Source organism: Bemisia tabaci, chromosome 3 (genome assembly GCF_918797505.1).
Source record: "Bemisia tabaci chromosome 3, PGI_BMITA_v3".
In the NCBI taxonomy this organism is placed as follows: domain Eukaryota; kingdom Metazoa; phylum Arthropoda; class Insecta; order Hemiptera; family Aleyrodidae; genus Bemisia; species Bemisia tabaci.
In genome coordinates this window covers 49,115,277-49,143,233 of record NC_092795.1, presented here as the reverse complement: position 1 = coordinate 49,143,233, position 27,957 = coordinate 49,115,277, and the positions used below count along the sequence as shown (strand labels likewise).

General features: G+C 39.3%; 2 protein-coding genes across 4 annotated transcripts in view; one reads left to right on the top strand and one right to left on the bottom strand.

Moving 5' to 3' along the window:
* Positions 1–27,957, top strand: part of Polr3C (RNA polymerase III subunit C) — a 316,833-nt gene that overhangs the window by 263,891 nt on the left and 24,985 nt on the right. The window lies entirely within an intron of this gene.
* On the bottom strand, positions 138–27,957 carry LOC109030516 (uncharacterized). Of its 3 annotated transcripts, none has more exons than XM_072298488.1 (9): positions 27,624–27,957; positions 16,524–16,699; positions 15,679–15,914; positions 12,916–13,205; positions 11,531–11,787; positions 10,560–10,759; positions 8,598–8,755; positions 7,896–8,079; positions 138–3,241 (listed from the first exon to the last, which is right to left on the bottom strand). In XM_072298488.1, the coding sequence occupies exons 1-9, from the start codon at positions 27,709–27,711 to the stop codon at positions 2,848–2,850; spliced, it is 1,983 nt and encodes a 660-aa protein (XP_072154589.1). In that variant the 5' UTR covers positions 27,712–27,957; the 3' UTR covers positions 138–2,847. The 3 variants fall into 3 exon arrangements, with proteins under 3 accessions (XP_072154589.1, XP_072154590.1, XP_072154591.1); XM_072298489.1 differs by having other exon boundaries at positions 12,916–13,202; positions 27,624–27,952; XM_072298490.1 differs by having other exon boundaries at positions 3,100–3,241; positions 7,901–8,079; positions 27,624–27,947.

The following is a 27,957-nucleotide window of genomic DNA, read 5'->3' as shown; positions in this document are numbered from 1 at the left end:
AAAAAGATTCTCAAAACCTCTCTCCAGCGCAATGACGATGAAACTTCCAACTTTTTATTTTATTTTAGTTTTTTTTTCACCTTTGGTCAATATTCGCCTCAGTATGGGATGCAAAGAAAAGACTATTTATTTTTTAATTCATGTTACTATATTTGCATTATCTACAAAAATGTATAAAAAGAAGTATAAAATACACAAAAGGTAGAATATGAGGCAGAGAACATCAGAGTTCCAAGTTAAATCGTGAGTGGATATTACATTAAGTAAATTATTAAAAAAAGGATTATCTTCTCAAAATGTTGCGACCAATGATTCCTCTCTAAAACGCGAAGCGAACTTATGTCTTTACTCAGTTTCCCTCCCAGTAATGAGAAATCATTTTTTTTTTTATTTTTTCAGCTGAACCCAAGAGGTTGAGATTGAAATTTAGCTTTCTCATCTCAGAAGTAAAAGCTATACAATTTCTTACGAGTAAACATTCTCCTTTCGGCATTACTTGAACATTTTCTTGCGCAATACGCTCGTCTAAGAAATGTAATGAACATTTTATCATTAAATCTGTGGAGACATTTGATCATTCATTCTTCTTATTATCACGGACGTCATAAGCAGATTTGTCGTTGCGTATCACAAACCGCCTTAATATCTTCCAGTATGTAACATATACTTCATCAATATCCAAAAATTTTATTATACGTGAATATTTCATTTATTTTTCCTGGTCGACTTTTTAAAACGGTTTAGTCAGAGAACACTGACCCTTCCTTAAATTGGTTCTCTCTGCATCAATTAAATTTCAAAAAATTTGATGAGAATGAAATGTCATGCATGTAAAATAAAATCATGATCAAGGTGAAGAAATGTTGCATGGGTTCACACCATTATCTCGCGTGGAAAACAAAGCCAAGAAGTTCCAAAAATTTCCACGTAGAACCACATTTTTTTTTTTTTTTTTTTTTTTTTTTTTTTTGAAGCTCTAATGAGTACCAATACAAAACTGATAGGGGAGAGTGTTCACCTCAGCCAACTTCTCCACCTTGTTATATACAGTTCTTAGTGCTTCTTTCTCGTAAAATGATAAATTTATACGTGTGTTGACTAAAACACGGAGAAAAAATTATAACCGAGAACCAAAGTATTTACGCTCTTCATAGCGACTAGTTACTTTTTAATGGATTCAGACGTAATATGATTGAGTCAAACGGCAAACTGTTTGTATAATGAAACGAGATGACATTGACGTTCACTAATTTTATTCTCAGCGAAGTTTTCGTTTGAAATAAGAGCAGGAGTACAATTGGAGTTTTGAATTTTTTCGTATTTTTATAAACTTGTGTATGCGAGCCGTGAAAACTAAAAATTATGATATTTCTGTCAAAAAATAAATGGAGAAAGAACTTAATAAATAATATCTCTTTGTAATAAATCTAACAAAATAATGGAAAAGCTCAAAATCCTACCAAAAGTGTAATTAATTTTAGTAAGCTATAACAATTGAGTTCCTAAAACATAATCAATAATACTGAATCAGTTCTGGAATGAAAATTTTCATTTGGCTTTTGAGCTTCCATTACAGGAAATATAAATTACTGTTAAACTTGTAATGATTAATTTCCCATTTATATATTATTTTGATAATCAAGAGTGTATAATAACGATTCGTAAATTTTATTTCAATAAAGATTTCTCATCAGAACAAATCTAATGATTCAGATTAAATATTCAGAATTCCTCCTTCAAAATCATCCTTCCTTTGGGGAGGCCCATAAAGTTTAATATGTGTATTATATTACGGAAGATCTACGGAAAACTTCAACTACAAATCAGGGTTAGGACAATTTTAATGAGCATTCGGTAATATCCACGGCACAGGTGAACATTTCATTAGAGGAGTCATTCCATCCAACCCCTGCTCACAAGGATACTGCGCAGTATTCAACATAGCCGACGCCAATCCGCCAAAACGCTTGTGACGGGACGATGATTTTCCACCTGATAACAATCGGTGTGTTTACTTTTACATTTTTCTCGCGATGATTGATATCCGTCTTGATTGACCTCGTGCTCTTCTCAACTTGCGCGCGGAAGCGTCGGCCATGTTGGGCAGGGATTGAATGGAACGAGTCCTCTAACGAAATGTCCACGTGTGCCGTAGTATCTTTTTTGAAGCGGGAAGCTTAAAAAAAACGCAAATTTCCTACGCAGATTGTGAAGTTAGGGGTGCATTTCAGAGTTTATCGATGCGCTCATCGTGATTTTTGAGACATTATCTTATCAAGGAGCATTTCTTATTTTTGCTCTAGCAAAAGTTTGCAACAAGCCCATTTCGTTGAAAGTGTCTTGCATTTGAGTCTATGTTAAAAACTGCCCCACTTAAGCCTCCCTTAATCGCAATGTTAATTGCGTGAGCTTCCGTAAGAAAAAGAGCGATTACGGCGAAAACCCTAAGGCCTTCTCTCTCATTACATAGATCTGAAACCCCTTTGCAAATAACGCACTCATTGCTTGTGACTCTCCATCTTCTCAATGTAAAATAAAAAATCAGCCTTTCTCATCCGATTTTATCGCCTAAACTTTCGCGAAGATTCGCAAGATTTCGACACCTCCTCCCTACTTTTGCGTGACGTCCGTGAAGTCAGACCGCCTCTCTTTCCCAATCGTACACCGAAACTCTGGACCACAACCCCTCCTTCCTCTAACGCGTACCATAATTTAGGGACGGTCCCCTCTCCCATTTTACACTTTTATTTTACGTTACCCTGTACGTTTCACTGATACTTGAAGTGGACATTGTTTTTCCTGTCAGTCACTTGCTGACCGAACGTGCCGCATTGCAGCTGGACATCGTCATCCGAGCGGGGGGGTGGCACTGGTGGCAGTCGCGGGCGGGGTGCGGGGGGTGGGGTGGAGGGAGCTCCTGGTCGGGAGTCGCTCGAGCTCCTGTTTGATGGCGGAGATGATGGGGACGGCGGGGTCGGTGGGGGGCAGCGTGGCCTGGGCCAAGACGAACTGCGGCTCGATGCACGGCCGGTGGAAGGGCCCGGCGCTGAGCGGCCGCGACTCGGAGCGCCCCCCCGGCGCCGGGGGGCTGCTCGGCGAGGGGGCCGCCACCGAGCCCCACGCCACCCCCGCGCTCCGCCGCGCCTCGGGAGCCGCCCCGAGCTCAGCGCCGCTCACATCCGCGGCGTCCGCAGAAGTCCGCGGTCGCAGGATCGGCTCCGGGTGGATGTCACAGACTGGTCTGCAACAAAAAGCGATAGTCAAAATTAGGCTCATGGAAGAAGGGAAACTGCGAGCCGATTATTGAGACTGACAGACAAAGCTTTAGACAAAGAGGACATAGGGAGTATAGAGCGATCCTATCGGTTGACATGGTTGGTTCTTAGACTAAGGAAGAAAATGATGGACTAACTGTCGGATCTTTGGTGGGTTGCCGTTAGTTAGTCCATTACCTACCTCGTATGTCTATTGCCACCACCCGCTTCCACCAATAGGATCCCTCAAATCCCTTTTGTCGTCTTTGTCTATAGCTTTGTCTATCAGTTTCAATAATCGGCCCGCTGGTTGGATTGATTGTGAGCTCAACAGGAAGGTACATACATACTCAACACTGAAAAAAAGTTCGGTGTTCCATATTATCCTAACTAATGGACCACTAGAAAAGGTACGAATTTGAGCATTCTGATACATGTTTCATAACAAAAATTTCACGTAAAATACGATGCGCACGACGAAAATTACCGAAATCAACTCTTTACGAAGATATCCAATAATTCTTGATGCGTGAATTCAAAGCACCCGCTTATTAAAACTCTATGCTCTACGTGATTCACATCGCGCGCTAAACGTTTATCATGACAGTTTCTGCGATATAAAAATCTGGCAATCTCAATCTTGACGCTTTGGCTCAGCTATAGCAAACTGCTTATAGTTTGAACAACACATGGTGGGAAATGAACGTTGCTCGATTGAGAAGATTGCTGAAATCGTTGTAGTGCGCGATTTGACTCACGTGGAGCTTTGAGTTTCTCGTGAGCGGGCAGTTCAAATTTTCTCGTAACCAATGTGAAATAAAAACGTTGATATCTTCGCCAGGAGTTAGTTTCGGTCATTTTCGTTGCGCGAATCGTGTTTTGCGTCAAATTTCGGTTAAGAAACATGTCTCAGAATCCTTTAATTCGTACCTGTCGAGTGGACCATTCGGTTTGTCAAACTGAATTTTCGTTTCATCAGACCGAACTTTCGATTCGTGTAACCGAACTTGTGCGGTAAAGCAACCTGACGAACAAGGTTTGGTCATATATGCCGAACGTTTGGTTACACGAACCGAAAGTTCAGTTTGACAAACCGAGTATTTGGGATGATATGGAACTCCGAGCGTTCGGTTCACATGACTGATTATTTTTTTTTTTTCAGTAATAGCAAGATCAAGTCAAGTCAATTTCAGCAAGATAAGGAATGGAAAAATAGAGGTTTACACACGCCCTCCAGCGTAAGACACAGTGTTAGAGACCAAGTTCACTTCCCATTTTCATATTTCGACGGCCAAAGTGCAAAATCTCAGAACGGAAACAAATATATAATTGAGAATTTTGGCGTCAATTCCATGAGGGAAAAGTCACTAAAACTCTCTACACCTCTTTGGTGCAACAGGACTTAATTATCTTTCAAGAAAATCCCATCCTCTTACCTATACCTGAATCGGATGAATCTTTTGATTTTCCTTAGCTGAAGGCTCTTAGATTTTTCCTGTGTAAGATAACTTCGCGACGGCGCCGGCGTGCCGCGGCGCTTCGACCTACTATTTCGCCATGAAGGTGTTGCACAGTATCATACAAGATTGAAGGCACTTCAACGTACCATGATTGATGGCATCTTTCAAAAGCACGAAGTTCCCTCGCAAATTAAATCGAGTGACGACGAAAAAAAGGGAGTTGTTGTCGAAAAACTTGCTACGTCCAAGTATCTGAACCAGTAACGTTGAGCATGATTTTTGAACTTAATTAATTGAAAAAGTTACTTGATTCAAGCAGAAATATGCTCAAATTTACCGCCGAGAAGATTTCCTTATAAATCAATAAAGAAAATAATGCCTGTTTAGAGAAAAAAGGATGCTCAAATAAAAAGAAAAGTCACTTAGATCAAGCAGAAACCCGCTTTCATTCAGCTATTTTATTCTTGATTCAAAATAAAGAGCGACGCCAAGAATGGCACAATTTGGGCCAGAAGGGATTTTTCTGAAACCGGGCCCAAACGATACCTTACGATACCCTAAAACTCTGGTTACAATTTTAGCTTGAGTATACGCACGGTTTTTGAGAAATGAGGGGGCAAAGTTGCCAAATCGCCATCATTCTGGACAGCATTTCTACAGCAAAAAGACGAGAAAAATGGACGAAAAAGTTACACCTTTGATGGGTTTCGGCTGTAAATGTTCTCATTGGGCCCCCAAGCATTAAACTGTGTTCAGTTTCAAAAATTTTGGTCGCACAGTGGTCCAAAATGGGGAGAAATCGTCGACAAATCAGGATTCTTGGTCAATTTTTTAGAAATGGAAGTAAAATTGTCGGTCTGCTGCAGTTTTCATGGCTAACAATGTTCTTATCGGTCATCAATGCATGAAATTGTGTTCAGCTTCACAAATTCACGTCGCACAGTGGTCAAAAATGGGGGAATTAGTGGACAAATTAAGATCCTCCGTCCAAACTTTTTAAAAATGAAGTGAAACTGTTGGTCCCCGGTACACTTTAGATCCCGGAAAAATCATGTTTTTAATTTTTTAAATTATTACTACATTTCAGACCGTATTGTTTATAGAACATTGTTATAGAATAGACTTTGTAGCATTATCTCAATAAAATATGCAAACTTTCAGAAATTTAAAAAAAAGAAGGAAAAATGGAGAGAAAACATTAAAAAAATATTTAAATAGTCTAAAAAAGAATTTAAAGAATTTTTCCGGGATCTAAAGTGTACCGGGGACCAACAGTTTCACTTCATTTTTAAAAAGTTTGACGGAGGATCTTAATTTGTCCACTAATTCCCCCATTTTTGACCACTGTGCGATGTGAATTTGTGAAGCTGAACACAATTTCATGCATTGATGACCGATAAGAACATTGTTAGCCATGAAAACTGCAGCACACCCGACAATTTTACCTCCATTTCTAAAAATTTGACCAAGAATCCTGATTTGTCGACGATTTCTCCCATTATGGACCACTGTGCGACCAAAATGTTTGAAACTGAACACAGTTTAATGCTTGGGGGCCCAATGAGAACATTTACAGCCGAAACCCATCAAAGGTGTAACTTTTTCGTCCATTTTTCTCGTCTTTTTGCTGTAGAAATGCTGTCCAAAATGATGGCGATTTGGCAACTTTGCCCCCTCATTTCTCAAAAACCATGCGTATACTCAAGCTAAAATTTTAACCAGAGTTTTTAGGGTATCGTAAGGTATCGTTTGGGCCCGGTTTCAGAAAAATCCCTTCTGGCCCAAATTGTGCCAAAAAACGGTCGTTTTTGGCGTCGCTCTTTTCTTGTCGGCATACTCAATAATGTTTCTGCCTAAATCGAGTCACATTGTTCTCTAATGAAATTCAAAAATTATGCTAGTTAAACGTTATTAAAAACGGATGCTAGGACCGAGTGAGTTTTTTAGATTACCACTCTCTTTTTGGTGTTGTAGTATCTTGATTTATTTTGCAAGGAAAGCTCTGTGCCCTTAAAGGAAAGCTTGTCATTCTTGATACGTTGAAGCGCCCATGGTACTGTGCAACACCTATGTCGCGAAATAGTTGCTTGAAACGCCGTAGCACTCCGCGGCGCGGCGGGCGACCAGCATGACACGCGCATAGGCGCCTACAAACCTAACAGGGATACTTCACGCATTGCGCAACGCGTGAAGTATCCCGTTAGGTTTGTAGGCGCCAGTGCGCATTACGCTCTGTGTTAGCTCAAATATTTAAGCGGAGCGTTTTTCAACTCATGATTTCGAAATATTTCCACGCTCTGCACGGATTAGTCTCATTTAAATTGATGAAAAAAAAATATGTATTAAAGGAAAATATGAATGTGTGTTTTGAAAATATTAAGGTAGTTCCGTGTCTAATTTAGTGATTTCCAAAGCTTTTTAATTTTTCTTTTATATTTTGTGCTTTTACTGTGCTGTAGCGTGGTGTATTCGCAACCAAACGCTTAAAATTGAACGTGTTTGACTGTAAAAGATAGATGTAAAAGTAGGTTAAAACCAAAGATTGCGCCCTCCTTGGTTTTTTCCCTCTCTTTTTCATTTTTGTATAGTTCGTTTCAACACAAATACCTACGGCTTATTGAGATTAATACCGATGTCATCGCTTGGAAAATGTTTTACAAATATTTGCCACGTTTTAAAAATACAATGTTTTTAGAATGAAGTAATATTATCATTTAAAAAAATGTATATACATACGGAATATTTAAATCGACAATTTTATAGATAGAAATAAAACCAAATATTCACCAATGAAAATTTGAAAGATCAATCAAAAGAAGAAAGTAACATTTCATTTTAAAATGAGTTACCATAACAGCACCTTCTCTCTCAATTTTCTAATTCGATATTGTCAATATAATTTTACATACGGACTGGAATATAATTTTTGGACCAAACCACTGTTTCTTATTATACGCGTAGACGTAAATTACTGGACTAAACAGGTGCCCAGACAAAAAATCGTTGACGGAATGTCCTGAAACCGGTGAATCAGGGCTACCGTGTAACTCCAGGAGAAGAATGCCTAAAAGTAATTTTTACAGGCACATGATCGAGCGAGGACTTCAGTACAAAATTCTTATAAAAAAATTACATTAATTGCAGAAATGTGTTTTAGAAAGAAATTTAAACACTGTACAACCTGACCAGAGCAGATTTGGCTCGAATATCTATGGATGTAGATCTGGAAGAAGTTGGACTGGGTGAAGGCGGAGGGCTCCCGAAAAGGCTAAAAGCGTCGTCGAGAAGCTGGTGAAATCTGCGCCGCATTCTCCCAACATTTGGCTCAATTAAGGAGGGATCGTCCTCCAACTCCAAACATTCGGCTGAAATTAACGAATAATCAATCAGGTTATTTTAAATTCAAAATTCTACTGAAACAGGCGATTGGTCTGTTACACGCAAGAAATACATTGCTGTGCTAAGAAAGTATGACGTATGAACATTCATAAAGTGGCGGATTCCCTCTAATTAAAACGTTTATTTTTGAAGAAAGTTATACATATTTTTCCTTGAAATTTTCAGAAACTTCATTAAAAATATTTTTACTTGACTCCTGCATTCACTGGAGGTTTGAATTGTGCCAAAAATATCAATGTCTGAAACTTGGACTTCAGAACTGTTTCATTACTAGAATTACCACACGTTGCTTCTTAGCACTTCAGCTCGGTGACAGAATTAAAATCAACCTCTAAGAAAGTATGGTCCTTTTTCTCAAAATGCTCTCCAAAAGAATCGATTTTATGAGTGGATTATATGAAAATCTCTTGAGTCAGTATAGAATCGATACCTTCATTCGTTGGTAAAATGTTAATTTAGAAACACTTCGCTCTAGCTAATTTACCTTGTTTGTAAAGACGATGACAGTGCAAATCCCAAACGATAGGACCAACAACACCTGGATCATTACCTTCCACACTTCCATGCCGTGTCAACTTTGGAACTGGAGACTTGGAATCTTCAGCAAGGACCTGGTTTAATGGTTCTGGTATCTTTGCCCGCCTTCAAAAGTTAAAACCAAACACTATTTATTAGGAAAATTTAGACAAAATACAACAACTCATATGTATATTTTTTATCAAGGAGACATTTTATTAGGTGTTTTTTGCGACTTGTTGAAATAAAAGCAAAACGTATATCATTACAAGATATTTTTTCCTGTATAATCGGTTAGGCAAAAACAGATCTAATGTGCATGAAAAGTTGTATCCTTTTACAGACTGACCCGAAAAGTCGACTGTTCTGCGTGAAATTCTGGTAAAGAATCGTGTATTAGAGTGCTTAAAGTCTAACCTTTTTTAATGGCCCATTCAATTCAAAAATGCAAACACAGAGAACTTCCCTAACTTTTCTCACAAAAAATATTTTATCGGGAGAAACTAGGCAACGTTGGAATGCTCCTACGGCGTCGAGGCACAACATGGGCCATTTTAACCCCATTTTTGATGCCGCGATTATCTTAACACAAATAATCGCGCCAAACACGGTGCGGTCGGTGTCAAACTCATATCAGCGCCTGCAAGGCTGTAGGAATACTTCACGCATTGCGCTAAACAGTGCGGTCGCCGTCGAGCGCATATTGGCGCCTACAGGACTCCGTGAATACCTCTCGCATTGCACCAAACGCAATGCGAGAGTTATTTGCGATAACTATTCGAACCACGGGTAAAGGTACACTGCCGCTAACTGGATTGAAGGCGCGTCACACTGAGAAGATGACTCGACACTCGACCGCGCTCCCTTCCCTGGCTTGCGCGACGCTAAAATCGCCGCAAAACTAGGACCACGCGTCAGTTCTATTGACGGTCCCTGCCCGGTTTTTACTACAATTAAAGGGTAAATAAGTATCTTAATTGCAACGATTCAGAAACTCGGACGATATATAAACGATGCAGATATTCTGAAACTTGATTCGCGTAAAATTAATTTTGGATTAATAAAAAGAAAAAAGAACGAACGAAAATATCGCGTAGAAATTTTTTGTGATTTTATTTTAAATCAGTCCGGAAATTTATTGGAAACTTCTTAAAAAACTGTGTGTAGCTTTTTTAAAAAAATTGATTACAAATAAAACATGAGTAGAGATGTACAACGTTGCAATCGGAGATAAGAACATTTTATTCCGTATGCAGGCGTCGATATTTGATTTCATTCACGGCAGGCGTAACGAGATAACTATTCGACCATGCATGCAGGCATATTGCTGCCAGTGGGATGGAAGGCGCGTCACACTCCGGAGATGACTCCACCAACTTCACTTCCCTGGCTCGCGCGTCGCTGAAGCCACCGATAAACTAGCATTACGAGTCATTATTCTTGACTCTCTGCTCTGGTTTTTACCAAAATCAAATAGAAAATACGTATCCTTATTGTAACGATTCAGAAATTTTGATGATTTTAATTTTTTTTCTTTTTTTCTTTTTTTTTCTTTTTACAAGAAGAGAAAATAGAATGAACGGAAATATCGCGTCGAAATTTTCGATGCTTACTTTTGAGATCCTTTAGGAAAATTCGTGGGAACTCTTCAGAAAAACTGGGTGTAGCTTTTTAAAAACGGTGTTCAAAAATAAGACATAAAAAATGGTGCATAACGTAGCAATCTGAGATAAATACGCTTCTCTCGCGTGCACTAGTCGGCTTTTGAATCCATTAACCTCTGAGATAACTTGATCATGGTTGTTCTACGATTTTTACGTATAGTTTTTTTGCAGTGGTTGGCGGCCGCGCAGCGGCCACAGGCCTTTAGTTACTCGTATACTTCTATATTAATCAGACATTTTTCTCAGTGTGATGGTTTTTTTCTTACCTTGGAAATGCTTTGACGGAAGGCATAGACAAATATGAGTTGGGGCTGGAAACTCTAGCCGAACGGGGTTTGGGGGTCGGGGTTGGGGTGGTCGCGGGGGGATTTATCATGGCGAGCCCCCCTCCCCGCACGAGGGCAGCCTCAGAAATGTCGCTCTGTTCACTGATCGAGTGGTGACTCAACGAGGCCCTGCTTCCCGTCTGAAACAAATAAATTTCAATCATCAACAACGAATACAATTTTTTTGAAAATCCTAACATATCGATTTCAATAGTAATTGAAGTCGACGAGAGGGGGGGGGGGTATTTTTTGCACCGCCCCAAAGTGGAACGAGCTTTCGGGAGAGGTAGGACATAAAATTGCAAACTTTGATGTTTATTCTGTCACATTATACATTTTCAAGGGTTCCTCTCATAGGAAATATTGAGAAAAATTACAATTTAACCTCTTTTGAACTTTTGCCTTTCATATTAACGAAGATATTAGCTTTTAAAGGTTTCAAATCATGCCACCTTCATGCTCACCTTTGCCACTGACTTGCTCTACTGTGCGCCCTTTTAAAATGGTAAATGTTACGTGTATGTGAGTTGCACCAAAAAAAATTATGATCTTTTACTTCATTGTTTTTTTAAGATGACTCAAAGTTTCTAATGATGGTAAGTGCTAATGTAACCACTGTTCCACCCCACCGATCAATTTACATAATGATAATGTAAACTCACAATTTCGAGGGTAGCTAAATCAAAAATTGAAATTTCAATGTCTGTGATTGAAATTATGGAAAATTATCGTTGCATCAACTTTTCGAAATGTAAACCACCATTTAACAAAAGCGTAAATCGAGTTATGTCGGTTCGAAAAATCGATTCAGATTTAAGTTTGATCATAAAATCCGATTAGGTTTTTCCCAGATTTTTTGGGGTCGAAAAATCGAATAAAATAGTCATTACTATTCTAAATTTTTCAAGTACCTTAGCGTCGGGTTGGTCGTCTTGGAACGCGATGTTGGAGATTCCGCGATGGGCCTCCCTCTCGAAGACGCGGCTCTTGTTCAAGTTACCCTGGACGCGGGACTTCTGTTTCCGTTTGTGGCTGTTGTAGCCGAGGATGAAGATGGCGATGAGGATGATGAACAGGATGACAGCGCTCAGACCCGAGCCGATCAGGAGCCAAGTGTCACGTGACCTAGCAGCCGCTTCGCTTACCGCCTCAGAACTTTGTAAGTAAGCTTCAGACACAACCACAAACGATTATAAGTTTCAAAATATTGAAAATACAGGGTTATTCAAAAGTTACGCATCACTGGCCATGAGGTGGGTGGCCATTTGAAATTTTTGAGTTGCCTCCGCCTCCCTCAAAACCTGGGGATCAAAAACTGGAAAGCTCCTAAAAAGTTTCCCCCTCGATATGAGGAAAAACGTCTTAAAACCGCAAATCGATATCATAATTAGAACTGAAGTTATGGCCAGTGGTGCGTAAATTTTGAATAACCCTGTAGATTAATAGAATCACAATTTGCAATAAGGAACCACTATCTCTTGCTCTTCTGTAAAAACACCTTTCTGCATAGGGAAATCAATGGCATATATGTCGTTTCTAAAATGAGCCAGAAATAGTGGGATAAAATTCCTTATTTACAGAGAAATTGTTGGTTGAATCTGTTTTATAATTTCACTGAATTTAATCAGCAGCACAAAGAAAATTTAGTGAAATTTTCGGACAGCTTCGTTGAAAAATTTCTGCGTAAAAAAATAAAATGGCGGCAGAAATTTTTAAACATCGCATGGCGCTTGGGATACTTTGATCGGAAGGAGACGATTTAGTGACAAACATGTTTGTCACGTGTACGTGACACAAGTATTGACCACTTAAACCGATAGCTGTACATACACTGACAAAAGAAATGGTCGTCTGCCACGTTGTATAGCGTGTGCTATCACGTGGCAGACAACCATTTTTCGTGTCAGGGCAGATTTAAGTTGTTAAAACTTGTGTCACGATTTTGTCACTTAATAACGCCTGGACTGCTAAATTCCAGAGAGAATTTTGAGTCCGAAGATTGTGTTAGTGTCACCGTCACACAAATCAATCAAAACCTTCATCTAATAAAATTTTAAAGGCGGTTCACTGAAAAAAATACTTTTGTTCACCGGGCTCGTGCACTTCTTTTGTAACAGTCACAGAAGGTTCCGTTTTAAGGACAGAGAACTCTGTTCCCCACGACCGAAGTTCTGTTCTCACAACGGAAAAATTCTGTAAGTGTAACAAAAAAACTGCAGGAGCCCTGTGAACAGAAGGTTCTGTCGTCAGCACCATCTCTTTTTTTCTGTGTTTAAACAAAAATATCAACACTCACGTTCAGCTTTCGTTTCGACGGGATAGCCAAGTTCAGAGGTTGCCTCTCCTTCGGACACAAGTCGCATATCCCGGGCAGCGGCAAGGGCCAAAACGGGTCGGCCCGCAACTCGAACAGAGTAGACGAGTTCCAGAGAGCCGGTCCCGGGTGCTGATCTCAGGTTGTGCACCCGCACACTCACATCCCGCTTCTCGCGGCGCCTGCGAATCACCTGCTTGGCAAACTGCAGCGCCGTGCTCGAGTTCCAGTACCCGCTCCCATTCCAGCCCAAGTGCAGTGCTTGTTGCCTACTCAAAAAATTGAAGGAAATTCAGTACGGACAGGTAAACGCGATTGCATATTGCATAGTCTGAGGAGTATTCATGCGGGCCATTGTTAAGTAATTAAGTTTTTTGACCAAGGGTTCTTTAAGCTTTTTAAAAGCTGGTTTTTGTTTTTGGTTTTTTTGTTTTGTTTTTCAATGAAATTTTTAAGGGTACATCCTAATATAACCAAACCCATGACCAATAAAGAAGGTAGACACATTTAGCGTTCAGGTGTCGTAGAGCAGAGCACCGAAGTGCGCGATAAGGGCGACTTACATGGATGTGTGGGTGGTTCGTAAATACATTTATTTGAAGGTGCCTTGACGAAACAAAATCAATGACACCTTAGAAAAGATAGATCGATTTAGAAAGAGGATGTATGTAATCACATCCTGATATTCTAAGAAATCTAGTGGACCTTGGTCAAAGAACTGGATGAAAAGATGACGGACCAGATTACTGTCTAATCCGTGGTAAATGCAGAAACTAATATACAGAAGATACTCCATGCATAATATGTAAAAACAACATGAACGGGTTTAACATTATCTAGCAAATAACATTCTCAATGGGATGCATCGCTCATTATTATGGTTAATGTTGACCGATTCAAACCACGTGGTGATTCCACGATCAAATCTTTTCCTAATCATGCTTTTATCGTTCATTCAATTATACGTTGCATTATTTTGAATGTAATTAGAGAGATACGAGTATCGTATTTTTATTAATGGAGACCGTTTTTTACACGTTCATTAAAAAAAGCACGCCTGAGTGTGGAATATTCTAAATACCTCTCGAAGAAAACTTAAATAATTTTGATTCTGAGGATTTAAACCGTGTCTTCGTCACACAAATCGAAACATGTGTCATCGATTATCATGCGGCTAAGATTAGTGCTGTCGCTCGGAAATAACATTCACTCCATACCGGAAGGCTTTCGGCGCTGATAACCTAAGATATTGTACTAACCGGATACGAGGGAAAATTTCTCTCTATATATATTTATAACATCTTATCATCTGGTTTTCCAAACCGTGGCACTATATACGCTGAAACTTCAATTTATAATTACATACCCTTTGCTAGAAGAATGTCTATCCTGCAATCTGAAGACGATTTTAAAAGGCACAAAACACGCAAAACTGCATTTGATGCGATCGGTCGAATGAACAAGAGCATCGATCAAACATGTTGTAAATGAATGAAAGCGTGTATCCAAGCAACCCTGGACTTGTTTTGTCAAAAACACGCGGCTTCGGATGCACGGGAAAATGCCCCGTCTCGCGTGGAGTGTGTGATGCGGTTCCGGGTGGGTGATTACTACCGTATTAGCCATAGGTTGATTTATATGTTGCCAAATGTCCTCCGATAAAACATTCAATCTCCAGTCAATCAATTAATATTTGCCTCTGAAATTTACAGATTCGCTAGGATAAACTGTGAATTAAATTCTCTGAAAAATTCAAAGAAAAATATGTTCAAGTTTCCAGGAAAATTCGAATTTCATCAGAGGAAATGTTGCAACATCTGCATGTTTATGCTGTATTTTTCCTTGACCCGGTAGACAGTAGAATACGTTTACCTCACCGCTCAACTGCAATATAAGCCTAATACAGCTTTACGTTTTTTTGCCGAACACAGTAAAAATAATACTTCATCAGTTACAGTCATGCGCAATTTAGCATTGCCAGGGATTTTTTTAGGAAGGATCAGCTTGTTTTATTGCACATCATAACGTCAGTGCATTTGCAGAAATTTGCATCCTGGTTTGCGATGTCGCAGCCTTCCTCTCGACCTTAATTTTATAATAGAACACCACCGAATTTTATTTCTGGAAAATTTCTTCGATTTTTCAACTCTAAAAAAAGAGTATTTTTTGAAAATCCAATCAATGCTTTTGGCTCATTCGGTTCTTTAGGAAAATAAAATGGGAGCAGAGATTTTGAAACCACGCAATAGAGCTACGCATTTCTGCAGTTTACCGTTGTTGTTATGAAATCACAGACCACCGATGAATTTCACACTGCGGCATTCCGGAATTTTCAGAAATTCTAAAAATATGACTTGTAAGTGCGCCTATTTTAGACAATTGAAAAATTAAACTTTGATTAAATCAATTTATGTTGAAATTAAGCTTATCAGAACATGAATACCTCTTGGCAAACGTCTGGTTGACCGGGTACATAATTTTTTGGTATAAAAATTAGGATTATTGCAGTTCATAGTTTTTCTCTCCTCCTTGTCCTTAAGGTGACTACAAAATAATTTGCCAATATCTATGAGGTTTTTCAAGTGTCCATAGGTTCAAAATACCGAAGCTTCTTTTTGCAGGTTTCAGTCTGAGTGGTACCTACTTTTCCTTCAGTCTAACCCGTCCACGCCGTTAGTAAAAATCTGCACACATCAGGCGTGAATAAAAGTTTACATTCTAAACTTATTTATCTAATATAAATACCTATTAAAAGCTATCCGGTATAGACGGGCTAATCTTGGCTCGAATTTAGTTGGATTTAAGTCTAAAGTTGCGTTCACTTTCAGAACAGTTATGACCCAGTACTTGGGCTCCGGCACAGTTTGAAAAGGGGCCTCTGTTTGAGAGGCTGGGAACTCAGCTGTCGCAGAAGGAGGATTCAGAGTTGGTGTCGGCTGAATGGAACATTCTTCGCCGCCGATACAGTCCACGGACGCCATCTGCAATCAAAGTAATACTTAGAATATAATTGTTCATTCCTTCTTTTTTCTTTGGCAAATTCCAATTGTAATTCTCGACATTTTGGTCCACAAGCCCTATCTCGTAATTTTTTTTACATTTTTTACATTTTCCTTCACTCTCCAATCTGAAATTTCAAAGGATATCATCTCCAATCTCGTAAAATAACTCCGCACAAAATTAAAACGGAATATTTAATAACCAGCCGTTACGTACACATCACACATTCTGGTGACGCATTTTGCGTGCTTGCGTTAAATGAGTTTAGTAAAAGGAAAAAGTCTTGCCTTTTTTTCTTTTTTGCCTTTACTATGTAATTCTGTGAATTAGTGCCGAGGATGGACTTGACGTCCGGAATGTATATCCACTAAAACAATTAACAACTAGCGTGTAAAGGCAAGACTTTCTCATTTTATTTAATTTACTACAAATTCGATCATAGGTTGCATATTCTTCACTTTGAAGGCGCTTTTTAGCACCGGATTCTATTTTCCTGCAGGTTCCATCATTGTAGTCAGAGGTGTGACACAGCCTCTGAACTTGAGCCTCTTCACGGACCGTATAGTATACGTAAGTCACGGTATACTCACAGACGGCCTGACATAAACAGGTGTTGAGTAAATGGTAGTGAGTATAGTGGTGGTCTGAAATACAGTGGTGGTTTGCCACGAGTGATCCCCGCTCTCTCCATCCTCGCCATCCCCGGAACCGGTCCAAAGGAAATCCTCGAGCCGATAGTTTCGCCGTAGATCTTCCTCAGCGTACACTGAAACAGTCGTGCAAATAAAATTTAAAGTTAACTTTATTATTAAAGTGATTTAATTAAATGGTTGATAAGTGAGGCGTCCAGAACCAGAACCGGCAATCTCCACTGATCCGTCTAGAAATTGTGCGATTACATTATTTCTTACATTCGATACATTAATTCTCTGTTAGGAGCAACTAAAATTTCTAGCCGTCTTTAACATGTTTCCAAATGTTCTCTTTTGATAATAGGAAAATCGCAACAGAACATGTACACGGAGGTGGTCTCGTTCTTCCAATGTTAAAATTATAATGATCCCACAACTTTTGGACGGGCAATGGAGACTGCCGGTTTTGGCTCTGGTCGCATCAAGTATCCTCAAGATAATGAGTTGGACGTATTTATGCTGAAGAGGCGTATGTGCATACGGATTGCGTGCAACATAGTTCCTTTTAGCATAATTACGTCCAGATAGTGCCGAGTCCTCACTATTCCGCAGGGAAACCAAGACCGCCAAAAACCGGGGAAATCAAGGTCGTCCTTTTTGTCTATCGCTTTGTCTACCAATGGACCACTAGACAAGGCACGAATTTAAGCGATCTGATACATGTTTCTTAACCAGAATTTCACGTAGAAAATGATTCACACAACGAAAATTACTGAAACCAACTCCTAACGAAGATATTAACGTTTTTATTTCACATTGGTTACGAGGAATTTGAACTGCCCGCTCACAAGAAACTCAAAGCTCTACGTGAGTCAAATCGCCCACTACAACGGTTTCAGCAAGCTTCTCAATCGAGCAATGTTCATTTCCCACCATGTGTCGTTCAAACTACGAGTATTAGCAATTTGATATAACTGAGCCAAAGCGTCAAGATTGAGGTTGCCAGATTTTTATATCGCAGAGACTGTCATGATAACGTTTAGCGCGCGATGTGAATCACGTACAGCATTGAGTTTTCATGAGCGGTGGTTTGAATTCACGCATCAAGAATCATTAAATATCCTCGTAAGGAGTTAATTTCAGTAATTTTCGTTGTGTGCATCGTGTCTTACGTAAAATTTTGGTTAAGGAGCATGTATCAGAATGCTGAAATTCATACCATATCTAGTGGTCCTTTTAACAATCAGCCCGCAGGATAGCTCCGTTTCCCTTATTTTTCTCTGTCTATGGTTTTGTCGATCAATATCAATAATCAGCCGGCAGCCTGCCCGGAATGCCGTGCACTCTGTGGCGTAGGTGTGGAAATCCTTCAACTGATGAGGGTAATGATCCCGCGTTGATGCTGGAATTAGGTGTGTCTGGTAACATTCATTGGCGTTGGCGGGTGCGGGTGGTCACCGTGTGGATCGGTGGGGTGGCGGGGGTGGCAATGGCGTGCACCAACAGTTTAAAACTTTTCAAAACCAATACCGTAACGCGTGTCCGCTCTTGAGTGTTGGGTCCTCGGCGTTCGAAGTAGGGTGCCAAACTGAACAAAAATTAATTGATTTTTCCATCTTGGTAAACTTCTTTTTCCAAAGCTTGCTTTAAATCGATAGATGAATGGAGGCTTTCGAGCGAGAAAAATGTAAGTATTCTTTCATATGATACGATAATTTTTATACCATGAATTAACAGATTTCTTTCAAATAATACGCGAAAACCGGATTCTGGCTGTAGAGTTCCATCGAAATGCTTTTGTGACTGTACGATTTCAAATTCATAAAGAAAAGTAAACGGAATGATTATGCGCGCCCCCCCCCCCCCATAAAAATTCAACCCAGAGTGTTCCTATGTACAAAAAAAAAAAAAAAATCATAATTCCAGACGATAACGTTTTTTGCTACCAATGAAATGAATATTAATTTGCACAATCGTAAAAAAGTTAAATTGTTAAATGGTATTTAAATCATGCTTAAAATTTCCTTTTTGAGGTTCAAAACTATTTTTTTAAGTTATTGTTTGCTACTTTCACGAGAGCAGGTTTCAATAAAATATTTCGGCGCATTTGATAGCGTTAAATTTTCCTCAAGATTTCCCTTCATGCGCCCTCTCTGATAGTAGTATCCATCTACAAAAAAAAAAAAAAAAAAAAAAATCAGACTTCTATCATTCTTCTTTGATAGTAGTTTCCACCTGCGAAAAAAAAATTATCAGACCCCTGAAACTTCTCAGTCGACAAATATCTGCTTGCAGCAGGTTTGCAGTGCATAAAACTTGTCTCAAATTGAAGTATTTGCCGACATACCTCAATAAATCTCTGCTTTCATGACGATCGAAAATTGTACATAAAATGCCTGGAGCCTGGTGCCTTTCGAAAATGCCATTACAAAATGTTTGAAATTCGATGCACCAACGTGCATTCCGTGAGGATTCGAAGGACCGTTCTGTTATCAAATTATTTTTTCCTTCTCAGCACTGTTTTTCCCGCCCCTTTCCCAGGTCAAGTCGGGCCACGAGCAATGCACTGCTGTATTGCAGGTTGCAGTGCGTGTCTAAGGCGCGTGCTTCAAACGGCGTCATTTGAGTCGAGCCCGTCGTGCACCGTGCCACCTCGTGCCGGCCGGCGCGCCCGGTCTCCCTAAAATAATATCGGCAGCTAAATTCCGTCACAACTTGAGCGAAAATGTCTGCAGTGTCTCTTCCTACTTCCATTTCCTGGCGTAAATAAAACCCCGGAGTGACGTCCGGGAAACGATGCTTACAACTCAGTGGGACCGACTGAATAAAAACTGGATTTCCCATTTTTCTTATACGAGGTGTGGTCAAAAAGTTCTCGGACTGGTGCCGCCCTGGGCTGAAGAATGGTCCAAACGAGCTAAACTTGGGCTCGTTTGAAAGCTTATACTCTCACAAGTACACTCGTTTTTAGTTTTTGAAAAAATATCAATTGGTTTTTGCACAGTGTCAATTTTACGAAGACGTGTTTGCGTCGCATGGCGATTTTTTTAATTCAGAAAAAAAATTTTGAAAAGGGCTGAAAAATAATTCTCGGGTCCTCGTATAATTTTATTCACGGCGCTGTCATTCTCGGTGAGGAGAAAGATACCACAGAAATGTATCGATGGCCCAGAGACAACGATGGCCTCATTGTAAAACTATGTCACTCCGTTTTGCGACGTTGCAGATTTCCTGCTATACCTCGAGGTTTCCTTGAAAAACTAGTCCACGTAATTCATCGAGAACTTCCTCGACTTTCCTTCTCAATCAGCAGAATATTCTGTAAAAATTTCAAGCTATAAGGTTGGCTTGATTCTCCTCACTGGAAAAAAAACACATTGGATCTAGAGTTCAGACTCTTGAAAACATTGGCAAGAAAAAGGACTTTTGATTCAATCAGATTTAAGCTTAGATCAAAAGGAAATCCGCTCAAATTAAGAGGCTTGGTTCTTGATTTAAGCTTAAATCTGATTGAATCAAGAGGATTTTTTCTTGTCGATGTTTTTAAGAGTCTGGACTCTAGATCCAATGTGTTTTTTTTTCTAGTGCCCGAAAAATTAAATTATAAGCGGACATTTTGAAACACCGGAATTAAGATACGTGGTTTCGCACTTTAGCCATCGCTGTGCGTAAAAAAAAGAGGGCTGGTTCAGGTGATCAGTAGATATATTGGAACGCTGCATTTGAAGAAAAATAGCCTTCCTTTTTTGCATCACGCCAGAGGGTTATATGCAGATTCTACCTCTCCTGAAGAGATACAAGTTTCCGGGGAAGTAAGGGCTGGTGCATGCATGATGAGATGAAACTAAGGTCACCTTTAAATTCAGCAGAACATTAAGCGGACTGCTTCTTACACGAACTTGATTGAAGTAGCATTTGACCAATAAACTATCAGAATTTTCGGACTTCCAAGTCTGTAGAAAGTTCAGACCTCCTTCGAAACGATTCTCCTAAGGCTTCTTGGAAAATCATGCTAAGTTACTTTTAATCCCAAGATTTATTTATCACTAAGGGAACTTGAGTGTTTACTTGTCTGCATATACTTTGTAAATCCTATACAATATACTCCCATTTTCAAAATTATCTGTAAAGAAGTTAATAGCCTGAGACGCTAAATGTCTTAAAATTATAATAACTAACTAACTAACTATATCCTTAGCAATCATGCTACCATCTCCAGTTGGGCACTATTCATCAAAAGTTTGGTGCTTGAATCCCTTGTCATTTGATAACCATAGAAAGGCGAAATTAACAGAGCGTTTCCTTTTGACGAATCCCCATATTGAGAACATAATATTTGCGCTCCATTTCTGGATGCCGTAGATTTTTAAACTACTGTGCGGTCTACAATATAAACCACCGTAGTCAGAAAATGAGGGTATCGCATTAAAAACGGCTATTCTAGGCAGTTTACCTTAAAAGCTCACATTCTGAACATTACAGCTTTTCAACATGAATCGACTGTTTCTGTCGCGGGGAGAGGAGTACAGATTGTAATAAGTGTTACTTGATGATATATATTGGAACTCGTTTAACCTACTTTATATTTCTGTCAGGAGTTTCATTCACTTACTTAGCCAACTCTACACCGAAAGAAATGAATCATTCGTAGATACCTCCTAGAAATGTGTGGTACCTAAAAATGTGATACCTCCAACTGAACAACTCCACCTGCTCTATATCGGTATTATTGGTATTATTGTTTTTGTAACTTTTTCTTCAGTTCAGTGAGTAGACGAACTAAATAATAATTAAATCTGATATAAAACTCTACGTACAAAGGACAAAGTACCAAAACCCTCCATGTATACTTGTATAGCCATTACCACATACTACTTTATTCTCTCCATGCGTGAAATTGATGCAATTTTAATGTAAGGTGTGGATTTTGGACATTAAAGTTCTCCTAGCTGATGTCAGTATTGGAAACTTGATAACATTTGTTTACGCAGACACTCCCAAGCTCATGATTAAAACGGCCTCTGTTTGACACGGGCGTAACTCCAAAAACTAATGAGCCCTAGCGTCCTACGAGATGAACGGAAGCCAAGGCTCATCCATTTTTGGACCTACGGCAGTCCAACTGAAAATGATTCAGTTGATTTTAATATTTTCCGAAAATGACACTTATACGTGCCACCGTATCCATCATCCAGCCCACATAACGCGCATGCAAGCTATAGAGAGTTTTGAGGAATTTTTAACTCGATATCTAGACAGTGCTAGAAAAAATCTTATGATCCTCATCGCATGAATAAGAGTCTTCAATTATTATTCATGCTACAGAGTGAGTACTCCTAACTTTTGACGCATGACACCCCGAAAGCAACCGTGAAAGAAAACAGTCAGCTCTTTCGCGCCCGTGAAATTAAACAGCACGCTGCAATGGATGAGTGAAAAAACTTCCGTTCGAATGCCAGAACTGTTCGCGTGCCTGGAAACAGTAGACACCCCTTCTCCTCCTCGCCCGTGAAAATTACGGAAGTTTTCCGGACAAACCAGACGATTTCCTCGCTTATTCGGTCCGATACAGTCTACCATTCGAATTTTTGTGCAAGGAGACTTTCGACAAACCGAAAACAATCATCAGAATGTTTGTCATGAGTTGCAATCGTAAAGTGCATCGCGGAAAATGTATTGTTAATAGTATTTTTCCGGCTCCCCTGTGTCATTTCAAGCGTTTTCAACCAAGAGTCGGAGACGAGAGATCAGTCTCCTATCTTAAAAGCACAGTTAATTTAGTCTGGTATCAACTGGACTGTTTATTGCAATAAGGAATTACCATTTCTAGTTCATCCATGAAAGCATCCATCTGCCTCGGAAATGAAATGAAATGGTCCGTTGGTACCTTTACCATCTCACTTTTTTTACCAATTATTGGTAATTTTACCAAGACAGACTGGTAAGCTTACCTAAAAACTGGTATTTTTACTGTTTTTCTCAGATAAGAATACCACCTTTATTGGTAATCAATTCCTGGTAACTTTGCCATTATATCTCGGTAATTCTACCACGGTCGATAAAAAATATTGGCATTTTTACCAAGGTCCAGTAAAATTACCGAGAAAGTTTAATAATTTTACCGAGATTTCTCGGTAAAATTGCCAATTCCATAAATGGTAATTTTACCAAGAAAAAACTGGGATCAAATAGAACCCTGAATTCTTGGTAATTTTACCCTTTTCTTAGCAAATACACCGAGATTTTTTTTTCAGTGCACATATGCTGTTCCTGAAATGAGCCAGAAATAGTGGTTCCGTATTGCAAAATATATTTTAGTTGACATTTTTAGAAACTTGGACCAAATTCTGATTGCAGTTCCTACCAACTATGTTTTAGCGACTGTCAACTGATTATTTTTACCAAACAACTATACCCCCTCTAAAACCCAGTTGAAGAAAATGAAGCGAGGAAGCGGTTACATTTTACCCCTTCGTCCGAAAATAAGTAAATTTTGAGTTTGAAACTTCATGAAATGATCCCACAACTGAAAAATTATTTAAATAATCATAGTTAATTAAGATCATCGGTGATTTGAGATAGTTTCAAATGATAAAAATGTTCCGCTTGAGATTTCATTTGGTTACCGATAGCAACGTAGCCTACCCTACAAGCTTCATCCCTCTTTTTCGACTAGGGATTTAAGTATTAAGATTTAAGAATTAAGACCAATAGTTCGAATAAAAAACCCAAAAAAAAAAAAAAAAAAAATACATGTATAAATGAAACGAATATCCCCTACATAAATGTATTTCAATGTGATTTCCCATAGCTTTTCAAAAATTTGAATTAGAAGAAATCTGCACAAAGAAACGTAAAGAGATGATCCCCTAGGTGGAAATAGGCTTCGTTCAAGATTTTACCTTCATCAAACTCTCTTTTTTGGATCCAAATCAGGGTGGGGTCATGACGGGCCCAACATTTTTTTACCAGGACTCCGGCTAATGCCATACATTTTAAAGTAGAAATTCGCCTCTCTTGCCTACTTTCCTTTTTGAAACGAATTCACAGCATATACTTATCGTCGCCCCTCTGACGTAAGGGTGTAACTCAATGTCCACCTGAGCCTTGTTTTCCATATAATTCCATACTTTCTGGAGTTCATGCAGATGCCAAGAGAGGCCCTTACGCTATAGGAGCGACGTTATGACGGAGTAATGTCGGCGATTCCAAAATGACGCTATTATTCGTTTCTTTCTTTACGAGGATCAGCATGGAAAAATGCGGGAAACTATTCCCATCAAGATATACTGACCGGGTAATAACTGCGTCACTGGGATATATTATTAATCAAGGCCAACGTAACTTCCGCGGTTCCCCCGGAAAAAGGGGGACTTCAAACTACGCGTTGCGTGCGCAGCGTGCGTGAAGTTGCACAATATTGACAGCTTTCGTTTTCAGTGGTAAAGCCGAACGTATTTCGATACATGAATGATAAGAACATGAATTGATTGATCTTTCTGTTCTCTTCCTCTGTCAATTTTAAAGAAGAAAATTATTGTAGTTTTATAAAGTTTAGTACTGTTTGTGTATCTCATAAATGGACTGCTCTTTGCGATTTGGAACCATAATATCTGGCACAGTTTAGAAACGACGTATGCGCCATCAGCTCCCCTATGCACTTGAGTGTTTTTACAGATAGGAGCGGTTTTTACGAAAGAGAAGCTCCCCCCTGCAAAATGCATTCCAAATAGATGGTTTTGACAAAAATCAGGCCGACTGCGTTGGTATCTAATTTCCTCTCATGATGAATTTATTTGTGAGAAACCTAAAAGATATTCAGACTTTACATTTTTCGAGTGCATTTTTTTAGGCCCACAGTGCATTGAAATATACTTAAAAGGCATTATGATTCCCAGGAATTATGAATAGAGAATGACATGAATGAAAATTAGGCTTGGAGAAGTGCTGTTATCTTGATACTAGTTGATATCGTCTAAATGTTCTCTTCTGAATCCGCTATACCAGAATTTTGATTTATTTTCTTTGAATACAAAAGTAAAAATGTGTGCAAATTTTTTTATTATTTCCGGAAAGTTTTCTGTGACAATAATGTATAACTTAAATGTGAGAAATACAAAGGAGGAATAAAAAATCAAAAGGGGAAAAATATGGGCAAAAACCTAACTTATATTTATTACCACCTGTCAAATGATGACCCAGAAACAAAGCAACAAAATACTAGTCACGGATGGAAAGGAAAAAAAAAAAATCGTTCAGGTATCTTAGTTACGAAATTTCAAATGTCGATGTAATTCCATTCCCTCTGTCTAAGGATAACTAGGTGACTTCATCGCTTGAAATCTTCAATGAAAATTCTTTATACAGAGGTGAAGAAATTCGAAAGTTCACAAGTGATGTTCAGTATGATGCTCAGATAATGTATATGATGTCAGTATGATTTTCAGTAGTTCTCTGATTAAAAAGTCGAGCATGATAAGAAATCTGCAACGTCGCAAACCGAGATCTCCTTATTTCAGTCTCACCATCGATATGCCTCTAACGGACGGGGAACGCCAGTCGAATAAGCTTGAAGTTCAAGAAACGGTGTGCAGGGGTAGTGGTTTTGTTATGGTTACTGGGAAATCTTAGAGACGCGTCTATACGCACACGCACTTACACCCTCGGTCGAGGTGCACGTGTAAGAATTGCCCAAGATCTACGATTTCTTCCCCCAGACTTCCTCTTGGACACTACTGCCCTGCTGAGGAAAACCACCGTGTTAGCTTTCGGACGATGCCAAATTTAGGTTGAAAGAAAACGAATTTCTGCAATAATGGGGAAAATGTCCACAAGTTTTCCATGGAAAACTTGTGACATTTTCCCCCCAAGTTTTCAGAGGAATTCATTAGCAGTCTGATCTAATGACATTTTCAAGAGAAAATGTTCATAACTTTCCCCCAAAATTCCGATAAAACCGTAGAAAATATGTCAAACCTTACATGTCCATGGTGTTTTTCTTTCGTGTAAGAGGTAGGCTGATAAATTTTCACAAAAAAATAATGTTTTGGTTCTCGGACCTAGTTGATTATGGGGGAAAGATTTTCCGTTCAAGGAAACGAAGCTGTGGGAAGTATCGAAATTACTGACGGACTCTGCCTAAAAAAAAAAAATTGACTAAGGACAAATAATCTGTGATCACATGAATTCTCTAAATCGCTCAATTGATCCATAAGCTTTTGGACGATATTTTTCTGGAAAATTATTCTCAGTGAATTATACTCAACAGGTTTGTGCATACATATAAGTTAAAATCAATAAAAATTCACGAATCAATGAATAGTCATTCTTTAAGAACCGAGCTAATATACGAACAAAAGGGGAAAATGGTTTTGCAAAACCATCGCGCGTTTTTAAACCTCACCAGTTTTGTAGCCAAACATATCCACATAAAGAAGTCTCTCAGTTATCTTTCATCCAAACTAAAATATTGTCCACCTGGATACAGTAACAGGTTCGAAGTTCAAATCCGGGGAGAAAGCTCCTTCAGTTATGGGATGCTGCAACCAGCACATCCTAGGAGTTCGAATAGTTGCAGCTTCCAGTCTTCGACGTTTTATGATACGCATCATCAATCACAGATCTCTGCAAAGCTTTCCATGCATTTTATATTTCTTTTTCTTCTCCTGTCTTTCCCTGGTACACCTCTTGGCTTCTATTTTTATTGCACAATACACTCAATTGCTTCGAATATCTCGCATATTTCATCTCATGTATTAATTATCGTTTTGAACACCTTCAATGTCAGACTGCGGGAATTTATATACTGATTTACTCTCATAAATTATTATCGAAAGTTTAAAAACAAGTATGTACTTGCGGGGTTTTGGTATTTCCTGTTTTTTTTTTCTAATTATTTACCTTTTTTCTTTTAAAGATCAACTGAAATGTTTAGGATGACATTCTCATTCAATCCAATCTGTTAGGGATACAGAAATGGAAACAGCTAAAGTGGATCATATTTTGCAATTAAGAACTACAACTTCATTTCACTTAAGAAACGACGTAAGTGCCTTCAGTTTTCCAATACAGGTAGATGCTTCCATAGACGAGCCAGAGATATTAGTTCCTTATCGCAAAATGAAGTCCACCTCTCAGGTTTTCCACACAAGGTAAAAAAGTCGCACCATTTTGATGGCAGAAGTGCAATGCCGGTGGCTCCTAATTACAAAATGAGATCAAATTGATTTTCAAACTCAACATTGCATGATTCGACATCCACGTGGATTTTGAAAAAAATCAACGTGACGCGAAGCTTCAATCTGAACCTCACATACATATTGGAAATATGATTTACTCTACTTTGAACCTTTGACTATATTTCAACTCATTTGATTGCAGTTGCATCTGAAAGACTCAAATTAACTGTAATTGACTCTAAATTACAGTATTTGCCTCTAGTTGAAGTCACATTGTACTCAACCTGCGAGTCAACTGGCTCGACTGCTCTTCAAGTATATCGATGGCCAAAGTGCAAAACCACGTATCTCCATCTACAACGCTGCAGACTCCGTGCAAAACTTTACTTTTTCTTTGGAAACCTTATAAACCTTACTTCTTGATAACTTCCTAGAATTTTCCTCTCACTCTCGCAACAGAATATTCAGTAACTTTTCAAGTTATGAAGTTCGCTAGTTTCTCTCCGAAAAAAGAAATATGAGCAGAAATTTTGAAACGTTGCAAATAAGATATCGACGGTGCAAGTCGGCAATCACATAACTCGATTTGCGACGTCGCAGACTTCCTGTCATACTTTATTTTTTAAATGGAAAACTACTCAACGGCAATTCTTTTAAACTGTCATGATTTTTCTTCTTAATGCGAAGAAAATTCTGCAAAAACTTCAAGAAATAATGTCAATTTGCTCTCCTTCAAAAAAATGACGTAGAGGCGGAGATTTTCAGACACCGCAAACGAGTTATGTGATTGCCGACTTTCACCGTCGATATGTGTTTTGGCACTTTAGCCAACGATTTTATGCAGCGTGCGGTCGGAGGTGGAGATTCCGATGGAACGTACCTTTCTTGTGGAGGATGGCCAGGACGGCGGAGCAGCGGGAGAGGAGGAGGGTTAGGAGGAACGACACCGGAAGAGCGCACTGAGCCATGGGTAGGAGATACTGGGGTCCAGATCCAAGCCGATCATGGCGATCCAGCGTCCACGACCGTCCCGCTGACCACCGTCTCGTCACGTCGCGTTCGATTCGAATCCCAAACGCGCTCCACGTCCACGTCCACGTCCACCCACCGGCAGATACCTCGCATGCTACTGCTTCCGCCGCGCCGGGCGCCACCGACCCCCAGCCCTGTCGCGCGCTCTGCCGGCCATCGATCCGCAACGTTGCCGCGCTGCA